This window comes from Macrobrachium rosenbergii, chromosome 18 (assembly GCF_040412425.1).
Source record: "Macrobrachium rosenbergii isolate ZJJX-2024 chromosome 18, ASM4041242v1, whole genome shotgun sequence".
NCBI classification, from domain to species: domain Eukaryota; kingdom Metazoa; phylum Arthropoda; class Malacostraca; order Decapoda; family Palaemonidae; genus Macrobrachium; species Macrobrachium rosenbergii.
This window is the reverse complement of record NC_089758.1, coordinates 18,856,898-18,876,733: the sequence shown is the minus strand read 5'-3', so window position 1 is coordinate 18,876,733 and position 19,836 is coordinate 18,856,898. Positions and strand designations below refer to the sequence as shown.

Genomic DNA, 19,836 nt, shown 5'->3' with positions numbered 1-19,836 from the left:
GATATGATATTCTCCCATATTCATTATCTCCTCTCAAACCTTAATCTTCTTGTGCAGGTTCGCCGTGAAAAGCGAAAATTCACTTCCAGTAATCTCTTTCATACATCTTTACAATGCAGCATCTTATTTTTTTTTTATCATCTTTCCCACTCGTAATATCACACCGAATATTTTTTTTTTGTAGTGGGCTTCTCTCTCTCTCTCTCTCTCTCTCTCTCTCTCTCTCTCTCTCTCTCCTTTTTCTTCCTTTCATGCCCTACCTCGTTTGATATACTGATCTCCCTCCCTTTTCCTTCCTTTTTATTTCTTTTTATCTTTCGCTCTTTTCTGCTTGAGGAGAGGGGAGCGAGGCATGTGAGATACAGTCCTATTTATTTTGTATCTTCAAATATATTCTCTTTGAAACTTCCAGGTCCCCGGGTATTTTGCTTAGAGGACTGCATTCTATCCATGAGACAGGTGGGTTATATTAAGGAAGAAAATCAATGATCTTCTAGTAAGAATATATATCTTATTGTATCTTATCATAAGCAGATCAGTAAAGCTTTCACCATACTCCATTGGATATTTTACATCAGCATCTTTTCAGCAATGCAATGATGTTTTTAGTTTTCGTTTGTACGTATTAATTACCTGTAGCTTTCTACCGTGCCTTTTATTTTAATCGTTAGAAGAATTAAATGTCCATAAAAATAAAAAAAAAATTGACGAAATTGACTTTGGTGATATGTTTATGTCAGTTTTAGAGAAAAGCGTTGCTGTATTGCATATCCTCGTTAATATTTTGCAAATCTGAACGAAGAAATAAAAGGCATGGTAGAAAACTATTTGGCAATTATGTAAAAACAAAAGCAAAAAATCTTTGCATGGCTGAAAAGATGCTGATGTAATATAAACAGTGGAGTATGTTGGAAACTTTATTGATTTATTTATGATATATTTACATTAAGATACATGTTTTTACTAGATGATCATTTATTTTCTTCCTTAATACAGCCCACCCATTTCGTGGATAGAATGCAGCAGTCTAAGCAAGATACCCAGGGACCTAGAAGTTTCAGAGAATATATTTGAAGATACAAATACATCACGAGATTTACAAATATCAAATATTCATTTCATATTGTACAGGTAACTCGAAGAAATATAATGATGACAGTATTTCATAAGTCTTTCTATGGGAGCACTGTCAAAAGAATTTCAAAGGCCTCCTTTTGTGAGTCCTCATACTTTTCTGTAATACTGTAATAACTTTGATGTAAGGTACCAACGTCACATAGATGCCAGGCAGGATAATATTCTCGGTACTGTAGAAACTCGATAACATTGAAGACCTTTTTCCCATATATTCAATAAATGCATCATACATTCCCTATAAGATGGCGTTCCCATATAAAGAGTATTTTTGGTCCCTTGGCAACAAGAGAAAGTATGAAACGTTGACATTTAGTGATATGGGTATCATTAAGATTATTTGTGTATATGCGTATAAATTCAGCATGAGTAAGTATGTAGGAAATTATGGAAGCAGCGAAATAGCTGTGAAAGTTTGTACTAAGGTTAAAATATAGGTTGAGTTAAAAGTAATGGAAGCTGAGAAAGACCACAAAGAGAGAGAAAGATGAACAGTTTTATGTACTACAGTAGTGTACAAAACGCCACTAGAGTTTTTGCTTTCAATTAGCCCTCAGATATCTATGTTTCTTCAGGATATGATATCGTTCTTTTTTGTTTCCCCTTTCAAGTCCGATACAGAGTTCCAGCATATTTTACCTGTAACGGAGAGAAATTTATTTTCTTTAAAAGTCTCACTGATAGTTCTTATCCTACCCTGTTTTCCAGTTTAAATACCAAACAATTAAATTCTGAAATTTGTGCCAATTAGAAAGACACTGCAAGTATTACACTTCAAGCATTATTTTTACCTTCAAAAGAATCTTATTCGTATTCAAAATTTCACAGGTTTTTCTGTGTGTGAGTTGGGGGAGGGGGGAGGAGTGAGTTCTTTTCGAATCTGAATTTTGGAGTGCTGATTTACTGGAATTTGTGCGCACCTCGAAAAAGTAGCTACACTTTAAATGACAGATAAGATCAAAAGTTTTGAGAGCGTATGTCTTTTTTTTAATGGCACAAAATAGGATTCTGCTCGTTTTTGTCTCCGAATAATGAATTATTGAGCAACGTGAAATGCTTACAACAGAAACAAGTAAAAAATGCTCCGAAGTTTCTTCAGCGCAATCGAGTTTTCTTTACAGCGTATAGTCAAGGCCACCAAAAATAGATCTATCTTTCGGTGGTCTCGGCACAATACTGCATGAGCCGCGGCCCATAAATCTTTAACCAAGGGCCTGTGGTGGTCTGTCCTATATCGTTGCCACATACACGATTATGGCTAACTTCAACCTTAAATTAAAAACTACTGAAGATAGAAGGCTGCAATTTGGTATGTTTGATGATTGAAGGGTGGATGATCAACATACCAGTTTGCAGCCCTCTAGCCTCAGTAGTTTTTAAGATATGAGGGCGGACGGACAGACAAAGCCGGCACAATAGTTTTCTTTTACAGAAAACTAAAAATGAAGATGCAGCCAAGAGGCAATAAGTACATAATGGCAAGCTTTTGTATTCCTTTTAAATCGTTCGAACTTTTTCACTAGCTGTGCGTTTCGAGCATCTGTTTGATTGCTATAGATTGCAATATGGTTGCAACAAAGCCAATGAGATGTGCAAATGGACGAGACATTATGACGTTTGTCTCCTGGTTGCTTAGCCTCAAAAACTGTTTGCCTTCAAAATGGTTCAAAAGGAGTTATTAGGTCTCCCTAGGAATTTGCATAAGGAAATATCATATTATTTTCCTAAATGTTTCAAATTAGTTTTTCGATTTGCTGCAATTTTCTTGAAATCACAGAAACTACTGTACAAGTGCTCCTCCAGAATTGTTTTTTACTGCAGATATTCAATCTTCCAGAATTGCTTTTTACTGCAACTATTCAATCCCCCCAGAATTGGTTTTTACTGCAAGGTCAGGATTCTGACTTTATTTAAAATTGCACAAATTAGGTTCTACTTTTTTTATAAGTTAAATTTTAGCTCATTCTTTTGGTCGTTTAACTAACTGAATTCTAGGTGATTTTGTTCTGGGTGTAAAAGACCCTGAAGAGTTCAAGAAATTTAACATGTGGATTACATTCTTTCAACCATATAGAATGATATAATTGAATGGAGTTATTTATGCTGTTGCCAACTATAAAGTATTCGGTTGAAAAAGAATAAGAAATAATGCTAAGGACACAGATTTCTAGCTACAGATTTCAGTATACATACCCAAACTTACCTGCTTGTGCAATCTCGCAGTACAGCCACAGACGATTGATACCACACAGAAACATCAACGCAGCCTCCTTGAGTTGCAGAACATTCCCTCCAGCTCTCTTCAACGCTACAGCGTTTCAAAAACTTATCCTTTCACCCCGACTCGCCATTCCTTCAAAAGTCAAACCATCCACTCCCCCTCCTCTCCTCCTTTTTCCTCCCCCTCCCCCTCACTTGCACAATTCAGCTCTATTTACCTCCCCTCCTCTGTAAACAACCGACAACTTTTTGCGGTGATTGTCGAGTTGCCAATAAAAGTTGGAATGGGGCTTTGTGGGGAGGAGGAGCCTTGGCATACCCTGTGGATACCAATGAGGATGTGAGAAACAGTTTTGTTTCTGGTGATTTACTTTTTTTTTCTGTGGATAAGAAACAGCACATTTAGTTTGGTCTACTTCTTTCTGGGTCCGTGTAATGAGTGTGTGTGTGTGTGTTTATTGTACCCGAGAAACACTACAAGAAGTTTATTTTCTTGTAAGAAAGATTCAACAGTTGAATGAGTGGATGGATGTCATGATTTTCGGTTCTATTTCAGTTTTTCATCTTTACCATTTTCTCTGTCTTTGTTTGAGTATGTCACTTTGCCATTGTTTGCTTGTACTTGCTTGTCCGCCTGATAGCGCAGGTATTTGTTCTCCTGTCACAGGATGTATTGTTATTTCTCATCATGTCCTCTTGAGAATCTTAAAAAAAGTGAAAAAAATAAAGGTGCAAGTTCTTAGAGTTAGTTATATAATAATAATAATAATAATAATAATAATAATAATAATAATAATAATAATAATAATAATAATAATAAAAATAATAATAATAATAATATGACACGCGACGAGTACTATTTTTTATCTGTGTAACAAAGGCATTCTATTCAACTGTTACAAATTTTTAAAAAGGAAATTTCCAGGCATTTAAAGTGTATTTTATCTAATAAATACGATAGATAGCAAAAGTACTTTGCGTATTTCTGTCATGTATGACTTGAAAGGTATGCAATAATATTAATTTAATCATAAATATTTAATAAGAATGTAGGGGCATTATGCATTAGGGAACATCTTATAACAATAGGGAAAGATATTTGAGCAGGAGGAAAGATACAAGAGCATAGATTATTTTTTTTTTTCAAATAATGATACGTACTTTGGATAATAGACGGAGCGTCAAATGTTGTTGATTCCCGTAGGAGTTCTTTGCATCGTCCCATCGGCCTTAGCTGCAACCCCTTTCATTCCTTTCACTGTACCTCCTTTCATATTCTCTTTCTTCCGTCTTACTCTCCACCCGCTTCCAACAATTGTTTCTTAGTGCAACTGTGAAGTTTTCCTTCTGTTACACCTTTTAAACCACCTTTACTCTCAATTTACCTTTCAGCATTAAATGACCTTATAGATCTCAGCGCTTGGCCTTTGGCCTAAATTTTATATTCCATTACCAAAAGTTGTTGGTAATTAAAAAACGTAAAAAATGCGCCGAAGTTTCTTCGGCGCAATCTAGTTTCTTGTACAGCGTATGATCAAGGCCAACTAAAATAGATCTATCTTTCGGTGGTCTCGGTATAATGCTGTTTGAGCCGCGGCCCATGCAACTTTAACCACAGTCCTGGTGGTGGCCTGTCGTATATGGTTGCCAGAAGCACGATTATGGCTAATTTAAACCTTAAATAAAATAAAAACTGCTGAGGCTAGAGGGCTGCAATTTGGTATGTTTGATGCTTGTAGGGTGGATGATTAACATACTAATTTGCAGTCCTCTAGCCTCAGTAGTTTTTTTAAGATCTGAGAGCGGATAGAAAAAGTGCGGACAAAAAAAAAGTGCGGACAAAAAAAAAGTGCGGACAGAAAAAAGTGCGGATAGAAAAAAGTGCGGACAGAATAAAGTGCGGACGGACAGACAAAGCCGGCACAATAGTTTTCCTTTACAGAAAACTAAAAATGGAACCAAAATAATATTGGTAGCATGGCTACGAAACCTGGTTGGATTACTGTATGCAAATAGCTATATAAAAAAAAACTTAAAGAAGCATACATACGTGGAAACTAAATCGTTTTTATAGCAGATTCCCATTCCTAGGAGAATGCACCCGAACAGTATTAAAATGAGATATATCTGGTGGCTAGCTCAATCATATATTTAGGGCAGATTGTTTACAAACAAACAGGATTTCATCTTCCTGAAGGGGTTACTCAAATATAAATCGTTAGAGACACAAACAGACGAATCCTTGCAGGAGGGAAATCCGGGATTACAATCATGTTGTCTGCCTGGGCATTTATATGATTACTCTAGCCCAAAAAATTGTCGAGCGCCCCAAATACCCGCTCTCAAGAAGCTCCCGCCAAAAAGGCATTAAATGGGGCGAAATGGATGTTGGCTAAAGCAATGGCTTTCGGCTTTAGCTTTCTGCACCTGAGAGGTGAAAGTCATAATGCCTCAAACGCAAAGTCGATCCTTTGATGGCTTTATTCTCCTCCTTCCTGGGGATCTTATAGGATGGCTTTTGGGATGAAAGGATTTGTTTTTACTTTTCGTTAATATTTTCTTTTCTAGAGTGAAAGGTTGAGTGCAAACTCGTCCTCTCTCTCTTTAACAAAATATAATATATTTTTAATGGTGGACTCAAGTAACTCTATATTTTCTTGACAGCTTTTATTATTTAAGTTTGTTTTTTGAGTTATGAATTTTTTATTTGTTACCATATTTTATAACTTTAAAAAAAATTGATTTTAGTAACATATCCTACGGGGTCGATGATCTTTGCTGTTGTGACACCAGATAATTCTATACTAAATAAGTCACCTCTCTCTCTCTCTCTCTCTCCCAATGCTGAATGAAAGGTGCTCCTTAAAATTTCAACAGTATATTCATTTGATTCAGTTGCCCATGTTCAAAGTAAAGAAATTTAAAACAATCAGTTTTTAAGCAGTTGCAAACGAAAACATGATTTTGATGTAACAAAAGATTAAACTAAGATACTTAATATCAATTATATGGAACTGAATTGTAGTTAAAACGATTTCATATGTCTGCATATATATATATATATATATATATATATATATATATATATATATATATAAAATATATATACATATAGATATATATATATATATATATATATATATATATATATATATATATATATGTATATATATATATACACACATATACATACATATATACACACACTCGGGCGCGCGAAGGCATATGTTCATGGATGTAATAAAAACCGATATATTATTAATGATAATAACAGAAAATCAAGGGAAAAAGGGTAATTAAATAAAAAATATATTTTCTTGCTTCAAATATCTCTGTAAACGGCTATTTGAATGTAAACGTCCATATCAAAGTTAACCATCGGCTTTTTCTATGCATTCTATATGGAGAAAGCATTTAGAAAGCTATGCGGTCTACATAACAAACTTAACGCACAGTTCCTAAACGGTCAAAACATACTGCATTGCCTACAACCCTAGCACGTGAAGAGTAAACATACATATGGAAAAAACGACAAATAGAATTCCCCTTAATTCATGTACGGAATTCGACGCCTCGAGAAAGACCAAGTCTTGTGTACAGCGGCGTTCAAGATGTGTCCTGCCGATCTTTCATAGATAGGTACCCCCAACAAAGTTCGGGGGTCGTTACCTATGACCAATATTTCTTGGGGATCGTTATCTTTACGATATTTACAGTCTTTCGTTTATGTTTTGCGGTAATCCCTAACGGGCTTGTACTGAACACGCCGCAAAGGTCATACCGGGTTAAAACCTCTGGGGGTCATTATCTAGGAAAGATCCTGTCCTGCTAATTCATTTCAGTCCATTGCGGTAGAAATCAAGCGAAATGTTGAAGAGGAAAGACGCAAACCGCGAACTGTGGAAGGCGCCGTTGAAATTCCATTAAGAGTTCATTGTGTAGTGGGAGATGGGATGATCGTCGTGGTGATGCTAAATCTTTTGCCGGCTGAAAGTGTGTGTGTGTGTGGGAGGGGAGGGGAAGGGGGAGCGGTCGTCTTTAGAAAGTGGTTGTACTGCATGGGACGGGGAACTACTTGCCGGAGTGGGTGGTAATGGATGGGAGAGGATGGAAGAGAGAGAGAGAGAAAACCGTACTTGTGCCGTAAATTTGCTCCAGTATCGGAGAGAGAGAGAGAGAGAGAGAGAGAGAGAGAGAGAGAAGTGAACGAAAGAGGGATTAAGAGGTTCTTTTTCCTATTATTAGATTAGGCTTAACATATGAGAAGCAAAAGGAGGGAAAGTGTGTAATTTAAAAAAAAATTAAAATCAAACAGTAGCATTCCATTGGCATTTGTTTCAACCTGTAACCTTAATTATAAAACCTGGCTAATTCTTTCTAAAACAAAAGCGGGGTTTATATAAGATGGGTTTACGTTTAGATATAAAATAATTGAGAGTTTCAGAGACCTTATAAGCAAGTGTCCCAAGTGTAATATCTAAAGAAAAAAAAATCATTGTGAATATCAGTAACTAGGTAATATCCTGTGAGAATTTCTCTGCGAAGAGAAAATAAATTCAGTTAAGGAAATATTTCTTGACATTACAAGTTTCAGTGGAGACAAATGAAGCAAATCCCCTGTGCATATCTTTAAATGCAGAAGATAAAACTATGCTTTAGAAGAAATAACTAATACGACCAAAATTGCCTGTTTCCTGTCATAACTGCTAAGACAAGACAGATGATTAACTCGGTAATAATTAAACAATATCAATAATAAATTCAGTTTGAGCAACCCACATAGAGAAACAGCTTGATATAGCTCAAAGAATCCATAATTTCCCCATTTGATAACTTCATCTTTTCATGAACATCATAGGCTGGTATTTATCAATGAAAGATTCCAGGATTTTTTGGGGAGAAGAAATTCGGGCCTCATAAGGAATGTCGGAAATCCACTTTATAATGGTCTTCACACCATTTAAAGAAGGATTTATCTTCATTTTGACAGTTAATGTAAGGTGCCTTATGAATATCAGTTTATCATCGATTTTGTCTTTGTGAAACATCCAGAAAAATAAATGAAAGTTAAGAAAATAGAAGTGGAGTAAACAGACACATAGACATCACAGTCACAAATAATTTCCTTGCAGTTCCTGTAGGGATCCCATACATCTTATTCCACCTACTCAGCCTGTCATGAATTTTCGAAGACTGCCTACCGAGTACCATATACATCCACTTTCTCTTTATGTCCTCTTACTCATTCAGCCCATTGCTGTAGACATCAAGCGAATGTTGAAGAGGAAAGGTGCAATCCGAGGACTATGGGAGGCGCCGTTGAAATTCCATTAAGAGTCCATTGTGTAGTGGGAGATGGGGTGATCGTTGTGGCGACGCGAAAGCTTTTGCCGGATGAAATTGAGTGAGGGGCAGACTTTAGAAAGTGGTTGTGTTGTGTATGGGGAGTTGGGTGCTTTCAGGATTGTGAGCCTATGGGAAGTGGGAGAGAGGCATGGTCTTACCCATGTTTTAATTATGCTCTTAAAGAGAGAACGAGAAGGGTTCTTTAAATGTGTTGCAATCTTTTGATATACCTTTGAGAGAGAGAGAGAGAGAGAGAGAGAGAGAGAGAGAGAGAGAGAGAGAGAGAGACCCCATCACACCCCTGCCAAGTTAGATTTTGCATATGGGAGATTCAAAAGAGAAATTTTAAAGTAAGGAAAAATATTGTGAATAATTATACCTGCTATGGATTGTTTACAAGTAGTGCTTACAACAAAGTTTGGCCAGTTCCGTAAAAGCAGAGATAGTTTATATCAAGAAACAATAAAAGCAATTAATCTCGTTTCCGAAATCATGAGCTAGATATTGTTCTAGAGGCTTGTCTTGCGAAAAAAAAGTAAAATAGAATATAATAAAGAAAAAATCGAGACGATTGAATTTCGATGAAAACTGAAATAAAGATTTAATACGTATCCTTATGAAAAGAAAAGAAAAGAATGTTTATGAGGCAACATCGTCTTATTACTCTTACTGGGTTCAGAGAGAGGGAGAGAGAGATTTTTACCTTAATACGGGGCTCCAAAGACATGTTTCTAAGTAGGTCTTCCTTTGAACATAACAAGTAAAGCGAAAACCTTCTTAGGTGATATAGGAAGAGCTTTAAGGCTTGGGAAAGGTTTTTCAGCGTACTCTTTCTGTTCAGAATGCGAAGGTATAAAAACGTAAATTGCGTTCCCTTTCTCCTTCAATATTTTCTTCCTTGGAATTGGCGTTCCTCGTTACGCTCATGAAGGAGAGTGGCTTATCCGATTATCTCTCTCTCTCTCTCTCTCTCTCTCTCTCTCTCTCTCTCTCTCTCTCTCTCTCTCTCTCGTAACGATAGTGTAACGTAATTAGCCGGGCACAAAGCCATTTCATAAATATAAAGTAATATAGGAGTGAACGGAATGTATTGTACAATAATTAAACCAAAATCGACAATGAATTTACAGTAAATTCATTGCCAAAACTAAAAGAATGATGGCGTACGGGCAAATCCTTATTTACCGACTATCCCAGTAAGGACTTCTTTTCATAAATGTATTGAGAAGCTGTCATTAGTAATTAAACGTCCCGTGGTCTTAGTTATAAAAAAAAAAAGTCTCTAATTGTCCAATTGGCCTTCTTCTCATAGAAAAAAAAGTCTCTAATTGTCCAATTGGCCTTCTTCTTCACTAGCTAGAAAGTAATTTTGCAATTCATGTAAAGAGCCTTATATCTCTCAGGTATTTTATGTACTTGGAGACGGTAAACTTCTCGACAAGGCAAAACGTAGGAACGTGTGAAGTAAACACACACGAGCACATACAAACACTCAAACTTACAAACAAATGAAAATAAAATTCTCTTTTGTAGTTCACATAAGGAGCTCCCATACATCGCTGCTCCTCGAGTACTTGGCCAACATTGTATCTTCGAAAACGCTCGAATACCGTGTATGGCGGCATTCACGATGTGTCCGCGTACTTATTTCAGTCCATTGCAGTAGACATCAGGCGAAATGTTGAAGAGGAAAGACGCAATCCGCGGACTATGGAAGGCGCCGTTGAAATTCCATTAAGAGTCCATTGTGTAGTGGGAGATGGGATGATCGTCGTGGCGATGCGAAAGCTTTTGCCGGATGAAAGTGTGTGTGTGTGTGTGTTGGGGGGGAGGGTGTCGTCTTTAGAAAGTGGTTATGGGTGGGGGAGAATGGTGCTTGCTGGATTGGTAGCTAATGGGATGAGAGAGAGAGAGAGAGAGAGAGAGAGAGAGAGAGAGAGAGAGAGAGAGAGAGGCGGGGGGCGATTTCAGTCGAGGGGCAAATTAACTTTAACGTGGAAGAGAGGGAATGCGAAAGGATTTATTCTTGAGTTGTCAATTCACGCCAATATCTCAAAATTGAGGAAAGCAGTATTATCGTGTGTTGCCTCGACTTTCGTCGACATCGTTGAATGCAAACGAAATAGCAATTTTAGAAAGAGGGAAAATGGATAATAAGTAAATCTTATGAATAGATATATCTTTTTTGACGATCCTTGAATTAAAGTCTAACCAATCTCTCAAGGCAAAGCGTTGGATTAACGTTCGGATAATAATAGTAAAGGGTAGATGGCTTCCAAGAGACGGCTAGGTAAGATGGCTATCAGTGCGATTTCGAAGGGCCAGTATCAACTTTCTCATTACACACACACACACGCACATATATATATATATATATATATATATATATATATATATATATATATATATATATATATATATATATATATATATATATATATGTGTGTGTGTGTGTGTGTGTGTGTGTGTGTGTTACGTATGTATGTGTGTGTGGGGTGTGGGTGTTTGTAACAAAAGGAACAACTAGTTTATATATAAATATTGTATTGATGATGCCGTTATTGATAACGGTTACCTGGTATAGCCCTCTCTCTCTCTCTCTCTCTCTCTCTCTCTCTCTCTCTCTCTCTCTCTCTCTCTCTCTAAACTAATTCAGAAATACTTTAATTTACAGAATAGTGCTAGTATTTTAACCACTATTCCTTTTAGGTCTGCCAACGTTCTCTCTCTCTCTCTCTCTCTCTCTCTCTCTCTCTCTCTCTCTCTCTCTCTCTCTCTCTCTCTCTCTGAAAGAAAATCTTTGTCCTATGGCTTTGCACTTTTGGTCTCTCTCTCTCTCTCTCTCTCTCTCTCTCTCTCTCTCTCTCTCTCTCTCTCTCTCTCTCTCTCTGAAAGAAAATCTTTGTCCTATGGCTTTGCACTTTTGGTCTCTCTCTCTCTCTCTCTCTCTCTCTCTCTCTCTCTCTCTCTCTCTCTCTCTCTCTCTCTCTCTCTCTCTCTGAAAGAAAATCTTTGTCCTATGGCTTTGCACCTTTGGTCTCTCTCTCTCTCTCTCTCTCTCTCTCTCTCTCTCTCTCTCTCTCTCTCTCTCTCTCTCCTTTTATTTCGAGCTTTGTAACATCATTAAACGACCTGAAAGGAGCATTAAGTGCTGTAAAACACGCGTAAACGGAATGGAACACAGCCGGTAATAATTCGACCGAAATTAATGCATTCCAGATTAAGCCTTCAGTAATTAGCTAGGAAGCTTAATGGAAGCACAGGTAAAATGTTTTTTTTTTTTTCCTTTGCGCATCCAGACAGGGTATGCATATTCCATTAACAAGCGAAGGATCAGCTCAACCCTGAAAGTCGATAAAGGTACAAATATTATTCTAAGCATTTATTAACATTTTAATCAACTTTAGATACGATTCTAAATCATTTCCTGGTGCTCTTTTCATACTGCCATTACGCCCTCTTTGTCAGCCACAATATCATTCCTGAAATGACATCAATTCACGTTAGAATCTTGGCGTCATTCAGAATTAATGAGGAAGCCGATTCTCGGGAAGTCATCTTCTCTTCACAAAGAGAGAGAGAGAGAGAGAGAGAGAGAGAGAGAGAGAGAGAGACTTTTCGTAACATTCATTGAAATGGGAGACCTGGAGCTTGATAACAATGCGGGCCGCGAAACAACAGAAAGCTCCCATTTGTTGGAGTAATGCGAGTGCTTTGGAGCGGGAGCGTTGCGTTGACAGTGATGGGGGAGGGCGTTTAGCCTCAACAGTTTCGGAAGAGGAAAAGAGAATCATTTTCCATTGTAAAGAAGTAATTCTTTTATGAAGAAGTAATCTGTGCGATATAGATTACAGGGTGAGTCGATGGTGCGTGTGTCTCGTCGGCACTTTGATTCCCAAGATAAACAGCTGCGATTTCCTTCAGGTCGGGGTCATATTCACACAGAGAGAGAGAGAGAGAGAGAGAGAGAGAGAGAGAGAGAGAGAGAGAGAGAGAGAGAGATTTTGGGGTTGTCATCTTTAGAGAGTCGGTAAAAATGGAGAATCATATATCACTCGATATTCAAGAGAGAGAGAGAGAGAGAGAGAGAGAGAGAGAGAGAGAGAGAGAGAGAGAGAGAATATTCACAAAGCAGCAGATCTAATGTAAAAGCAGAAAGGTTACCTTGTAGTAAACGGAGAATGAGAAAGTGTGCACTCAGCAGCAAATCTAGACAGCTAGCTAGAGAGAGAGAGAGAGAGAGAGAGAGAGAGAGAGAGAGAGAGAGAGAGAGAGAGAGAGAGAGAGAGAGCAAATACAACTGGAAGAAAATAGTGGTAATTAACACGACTGTCGTCCGAAAATCTTAAGTAATAGAAACAATTAGATTTTTTACTTCAAATGTCTGCTTTAGCAAACAGTTGCAAATTGATTTTTCTTGAACTGTAATGGCAATGTGACACCGAAAGTATAAATTATGTTACATATCATAACATGGAATATTATGAAAACAGGAACATTAAATTTAACTTCTTTCATTGTGTTTTTCATAATTCTAACGGCTCATTATAAAGTATTTATAGCAGAACACGCTTTCATATCCATTTCTGGCCTAGAATATTTTTATTTATGAATATTGCCAAGAAAGATAAAAAAGTCTGATTAATTTCCTTATGAAAATTGTGTATATATATATATATATATATATATATATATATATATATATATATATATATATATATATATGTGTGTGTGTGTGTGTGTGTGTGTGTGTGTATGTATAATTGTATATATATATCCCCACGACATTCAGCAGTTCCTGTTGAAAAATTCGAGAAAATAATTTCCATTTTTCCCTCCTTCTCAGATATTACATAACCAAGTTCCCTTAATGAAGGTGACCAGACACTCACTTATGATGGTCGGGAGGCTAGCACGTTCCTCGCTCACATTAACTCTACATCAAACAAGAGAATGTTGATGAGCCGCAGTTATATGCATGAGGCAGCTTGGAAATTTCGCCTTTTGACAAACAGCCTTTCCTGTGGGGTGAATACGATAAGGAAGTTGAAGGTTTGTTTTGGGAAATGAATTCTGACGGAATGAAAGCTGTAATGAAAAATTCATTGTACCTTTTGTTCAGAAGTTGTAACAGAAAAAGAAGGCAGTGTGGAAGTTAGTTAAACTACTCTTAGTGATTTATCCCTCAAGGTTTTGTCAGTGGCTACTTTGCTGAAGGTTTTTAGGAAGGCAGGTATTCAAAGAGGTTTTATTTTTGAGGTTTTTATTCTGATAAAGAAATTAGTATCAGCATAAACCATAATTAGAGACACTGAAATAAATTTTTTGCTGGATGCCACATAAGTTGCTGCAATACATCATATGCCTCATTCATTTACTATTCAAAGAATACCTCAAAAAGTCTTTCATATAGTTGGACTTTTTAAAGTATTTTTTGATGTTTAACTGAGTAAAAATGTGGTTTGTTGCAGTTATTTATATGGCATCTATTATCAAAATTATTTTTGTCTTTTAGTTATCGTTTATGTAGATACTGATTTCAGACAAAAAAAAAAAAAAAATATATATATATATATATATATATATATATATATATATATATATATATATATATATATATATATATATATATATATACATACATATATATATAAACAGAACATCTTTGAATATCTGCCTTCTTGAAACCTTCAGCAGCAAAGTGGCCACTGACAAAAACTTGCGGAGTAAATCACTGAGAGAAGTTTAACCAACTTCCGCCTTGCTTTATCTTTCTGTTTCGACTCGTGAACGAAAGCTATAATGAACTTTTCTTGAGCCAAGTCTCACGACAAGAATAACAAACGAAAACAAACTTAGCCTACCTATCAAAAAGGGCCAAGCATTGTGAGTAACTTTTGGCAGATACATAACTTTTAAATAGTTATATCGCGGATGTCGGAAACTTCAGTAGCCATTGCTGACGTGAAGTGTTGTGTCCGGAAAAATAGTAACTCCTTCTCTGTGGCCATTAATGACCTTGCTCGTTTTTTTTTTTTTGCTATTCTCATGTGCAGTGGGGAGGGAAGAAGCAGTTTGTTATTGTCAAAAGTTTGTCTTGAGAGGCAACAAGCAGAAAGGAAATGATTAATGATTTTTCTTATTAACGTCAAGAGGAAATTCCGAGTAACAGAGTAACATGTTGAAATAACACACACGTGCATAACTACGCAAAGACACACACACAGTTATATATATATATATATATATATATATATATATATATATATATATATATATATATATATATATATATATATATAAATAAAAAATATATATATATATATATATATATATATATGTATATACAGTTGTGTCTATACAGTATATATATATATATATATATATATATATATATATATATATATATATATATATATATATATATATATATATATAGGTTGGTGGATAGACAGATAAATAATTAAAACCAGTAATCTATTCAGCAATTTACCTAAACCAGAATAAGCAGCAAACTTGCTGAATAATATAAATCTCTCTATGACTACGATTGATCAATTTCTCTCCCTACCCATAGAAATGAAATTCATTCTCTCTCTCTCTCTCTCTCTCTCTCTCTCTCTCTCTCTCTCTCTCTCTCTCTCTCTCTTCTAGGAAATCCAATCCCGATTATCATCTATGATTGATTACGTGTTCTTTGGAATTGTCATCACCGGGTTATCTAGTTATGCAAATGAGTTTACTTCTACTTTTGTCAAGATTATTAGATTCCAGGATTGCTTGTTGTTTGCCTCGTTTTTCTTTCGAAGGATTGTGTTTTCTTTTGAGATGGAGTTTTGCACTATTCGAGTTGGTTTCATTAGTTTTGCACTATTCGAGTTGGTTTCATTAAATGTGTCCTATTTTCCTTATATTCTTTTATGTCCGGGTACTTATAATGAAGATACATAACTATGTGATGTGCTTGGCATTTTCTGTGTTCTTAATATAGATAATGTAATGTGTTTGTCGAGACAGATTTCACTCGTGTCATATGTCAGTCCCTTTCCGTAGTTGCTAGTTCTTCGTTGGGCGAGCGGGTTCCGTTCTCAGCTACCACTCTGTTGGCCGCGAGTTCGAATCTCCGACCGTCCAATGAAGAATAAGAGGGAATTTATTTCTGGTGATAGAAATTCATTTCTCGCTATAATGTGGTTCGGATTCCACAATAAGCTGTAGGTCCCGTTACTAGGTAACCAATTGGTTCTTAGCCACGTAAAATAAGTCTAATCCTTCGGGCCAGCCCTCTCTAGGAGAGCTGTTAATCAGCTCAGTGGTCTGGTTAAACTAAGATATACTTGTAATTCTTCCGTAGTTGCTGTCGGTGCACCTCACGGGGTGCACTGTAAGCATTACTAAAGGTTCTTTGCAGCACCCCTTCGGCCCCTAGCTGCAACCCCCTTTCATTCCTTTTACTGTACCTCCATTCATATTATCCTTCTAACAATTCTTTCATAGCGCAACTGTTTTGAGGTTCTCCCCCTGTTACACCTCTCAAACCTACCTACTCTTAATTTCCTTTCCAGCGCTGAATGACCTCATAGTTCCCATTGCTTGGCCTTTGGTCTAAGCTCTATAGTCCACTCCATTCCATATGTCAGTCCCTGAACAGAATTTTCGTACTGTGGTGATTTAGAAACGAATACTGCACATTACCCGACACTGTTTAACTCTTATTCCCCCTACCGCAGAGGCGTTGGTTGGGCGTACTACGGTTTATGTCTCCCATAGTTGGGTGTTTATGCTTCTCCTTTTGTCTGTTCATCAGTTATTTATCTGTCACGCCAACCTTGTCATCGCAACTCCTCCCACGCTTTGAAAGGATTCCAGCTGAAACCGGTGCAAAGACAGATTTAAAGCGTAAGGTGCTTTTAAATAGGGCTTTTACGATGTTCGTCAGTGTACACCTTTTCTTTATTTTATGTGTGTGTCTCGTCTCAGCAACCCCTCCTGCAGGGCAGAAAAGATTGCAGTTAATATCAGCAGAGAGCGAAAAAGTCATTCGTACAGTCAGCATATCTGCAGTACTCACTGGTGAACAGTAATAATGGCACAGGTAAAAATAGCACAGGTAAAAATTGCACAAGTAAAAAAAATAGTAAAAAGTGGCTCAAGGGAAAAAATATGTTGATTCATCTACAATGTTTTGCCGTGTTTAGTACTACCCCCTCGGGGAACAGATGCACTTAGTGACATTTGATACCTGAGGGGCTAGTACTAAACACGGCGAATCATTATAGATAAATCAGTATATTTTTTTCCCTTTTGCCATGTTTTCCTATTTTTTTACTTGTGCCATTTTTACCCGTGTTATTTTTACCTGTGTCATTTTTACCGTGCAATTTTTGCCTGCGCCATTTTTACCCGTGCCATTATTACCTAAATTCATACTCATCACGTCACAACATTCCCTCCTCCTAGGTGAAAATGTTATTTCAGTCAAAATTGGTACAAAAGTAAATAACACACTCATAAATATACGTGAAAAGAGAAAGTGGATTGTTCGTATGTCTGTCCATCTGTCTCACTGTCAGTGTATCTGTCACCTTCGCCATCTTTCCTCTCAGTTTATGACACCAAGATTTGGACTTTTTTTTCCTTTATCAGGATAAAGATTATCTCGCTCCGATGATTAAGGCATCAGCAGGTAACTTGTCCTTAATAGATAAAACTATAAGTGAGATAACAATCAATTAGTTTTGCGGAAATAATTTCTGATACCTATTAACTTGCCATCTTGCGGGTTGCCAGATACATGTATACTTATTTATATATATATATATATATATATATATATATATATATATATATATATATATATATATATATATATATGTATGTATATATATATATATATATATATATATATATATATATATAATATATATATATATATATATATATATATATATGTATGTATATATATATATATATATATATATATATATATATATATATATATATATATATATATATTTACACATATACATACATATATATATGTGTGTGTATATAAACCAAAACTGTAGAAGGCCGAGTAATATTCTAGACAAACAAAATATTCAAACAATAATGAAAGATCAGAAGTATTTTAACCCAAGATGATTTTCTTCTAAAGTAAATATAAGAAATAGGAAGCAGAAGTAACCCTGAATAATCAGCAATACTACCATCATACACATCCATGAAAATTAGCTTGCCTCTAGAGAGAGAGAGAGAGAGAGAGAGAGAGAGAGAGAGAGAGAGATAGAGAGAGAGAGAGAGAGAACAGCAGCAATAGTGTCTTAATTCAATATGTCAGCCTGCTGATTAAATATCCACTATGATCAAGCGAATGGGGAAAAAAAAAGGCGACAATAATATAGAAAGGCAATTCCTTGCGATTGTGACGTACACATTTTTCCGCTCCGGGGATATAGAAAATGCAAATTATAGCATCGAGATTATCATTTAATGGAAAATGCGGGATTGGTCGGAGTGGCTGAGGATTCGCTGTCAATCTTTATCTCATTCCACTTTCATCCGCTATTGATCGCTTTCAGTTCCGTCTCCCCCCCCCCAGCCCCACACCCTTTCCCCTTCCCTCTATGGTATACCACTAATGTCAGGGGGTTCTCCTTCATTCACTTCTCGGTCCCTTGTATCATTCATTCTCTCTCCCTCCTTTTGTATGGTGCTTTCCAAAAGGGTGGCTCCCCCCCCCTCCCGCCTACACCTTTATCCGTACTTCCTTCCCTTTTTCTTTTAGCTACTCTCCCCCACCCAAGTTATTCCTTCACCTTTACACGGCAACTTTTCTATCTTTCCTCTGTATTCCGTTTCATGTGATTTCCTCTCCTTTATTTCCACATATCTCTACCCCTCCCTCCTGTATCCTACCTTCCATTTCCTGTGATTCCTTCATTCCCGCATCTTTTTACCTCTCCCTACTTCCCTCCTCCTTCTCCCTAAGGTATCGTCTATCCTAAGTCATCCCTCTGTTCCCTCCTTCCTTCATCTGACCTTCACTGTTTTTGTTTCTTTTTATGGTTTATGGAAAATTTCGGAAGCTTTTTTAATTCACTAATCAAGGATGCATCATGGTGTCATTGTTTTCAGCCAAGAGAGAGCTTTACATTTAATTTTTTGACCACTGTAACTACTTTTATTTTCCTGGTATTCCTCATACCAGGTTTCCGTAAGTTCTGAGTTACTTTGATATTTTTATGCATTCATACACTTAAAGAAGGATATAGACATATATACAGTCTACGTACCCACACCTACGCATATCCCATAAAAAATTATGAGGATGTACATGTGCACTCTTATTCCCGCACGAATGCCTGCGCGTATTTATGCGTTTGTATGCGTTCATTGTTAACCTCTGTCCATTAGTGGCTTTGAATAGTCAGTCGTTCCCTGTGAAAGTTCGAGTATTTTAAGAAACCATAGTTGTTGCTTAGCTACTTTCTGTGTATTAATCCATCAAAAGCGATTTGGTACATCGCTACACTTTCCTCGACTAATCCAGCTCACATAAGGATTATTTGAAAAAGAAGTGTGAGATTTAATTCCACGTAGCGCTAATGGTTTTACCTGTCCACAATATATATATATATATATATATATATATATATATATATATATATATATATATATATATATATATATATATGTATATATATATATATGTATATATATATATATATATATATATATATATATATATATATATCATTAACTGATGAACTGATGTAGGTTTAATGATGAAGGTTTGCTATTTTATAACTGGGATGTTCCAAGTCTGTTGGAAGACATGCTTTAAAAAAGTAACCCTGGAGTGGTGGGAGGGGCTTTGGTTACTGTCTTAAAATTCTGTAATTAATTCTCTTTGTATTGTATTTAGAAGAAACCTCTTATTGATAATGATGATTTTCTTTATATTTATGACGGTTTGTAGAGTTTTACTGGAAATTATTAAAAGCAAGTGCAGCGGTAATCTCAACTGATTTGGACGGGGGTGGGGGCTGGGTGGGGCGAGGAAGAGGAGCCACTCACGACTTAATCCAGGGATATCAGTAACCTTTTATAATAATTATATCCGTAACTTCAAGA

At 36.4% G+C, this 19,836-nt stretch overlaps 1 protein-coding gene across 1 annotated transcript in view; it reads right to left on the bottom strand.

The window, feature by feature from the left end:
• Positions 1-17,294, bottom strand: part of LOC136847954 (uncharacterized protein R07B1.5-like) — a 21,765-nt gene extending 4,471 nt beyond the window's left edge. Inside the window, exon 1 of the mRNA XM_067119975.1 lies at positions 17,268-17,294. Coding sequence (XP_066976076.1) covers positions 17,268-17,294 — 27 coding nt within the window. The remainder of the gene's footprint in view (positions 1-17,267) is intronic.
• Between the last annotated feature and the right edge of the window lie 2,542 nt (positions 17,295-19,836).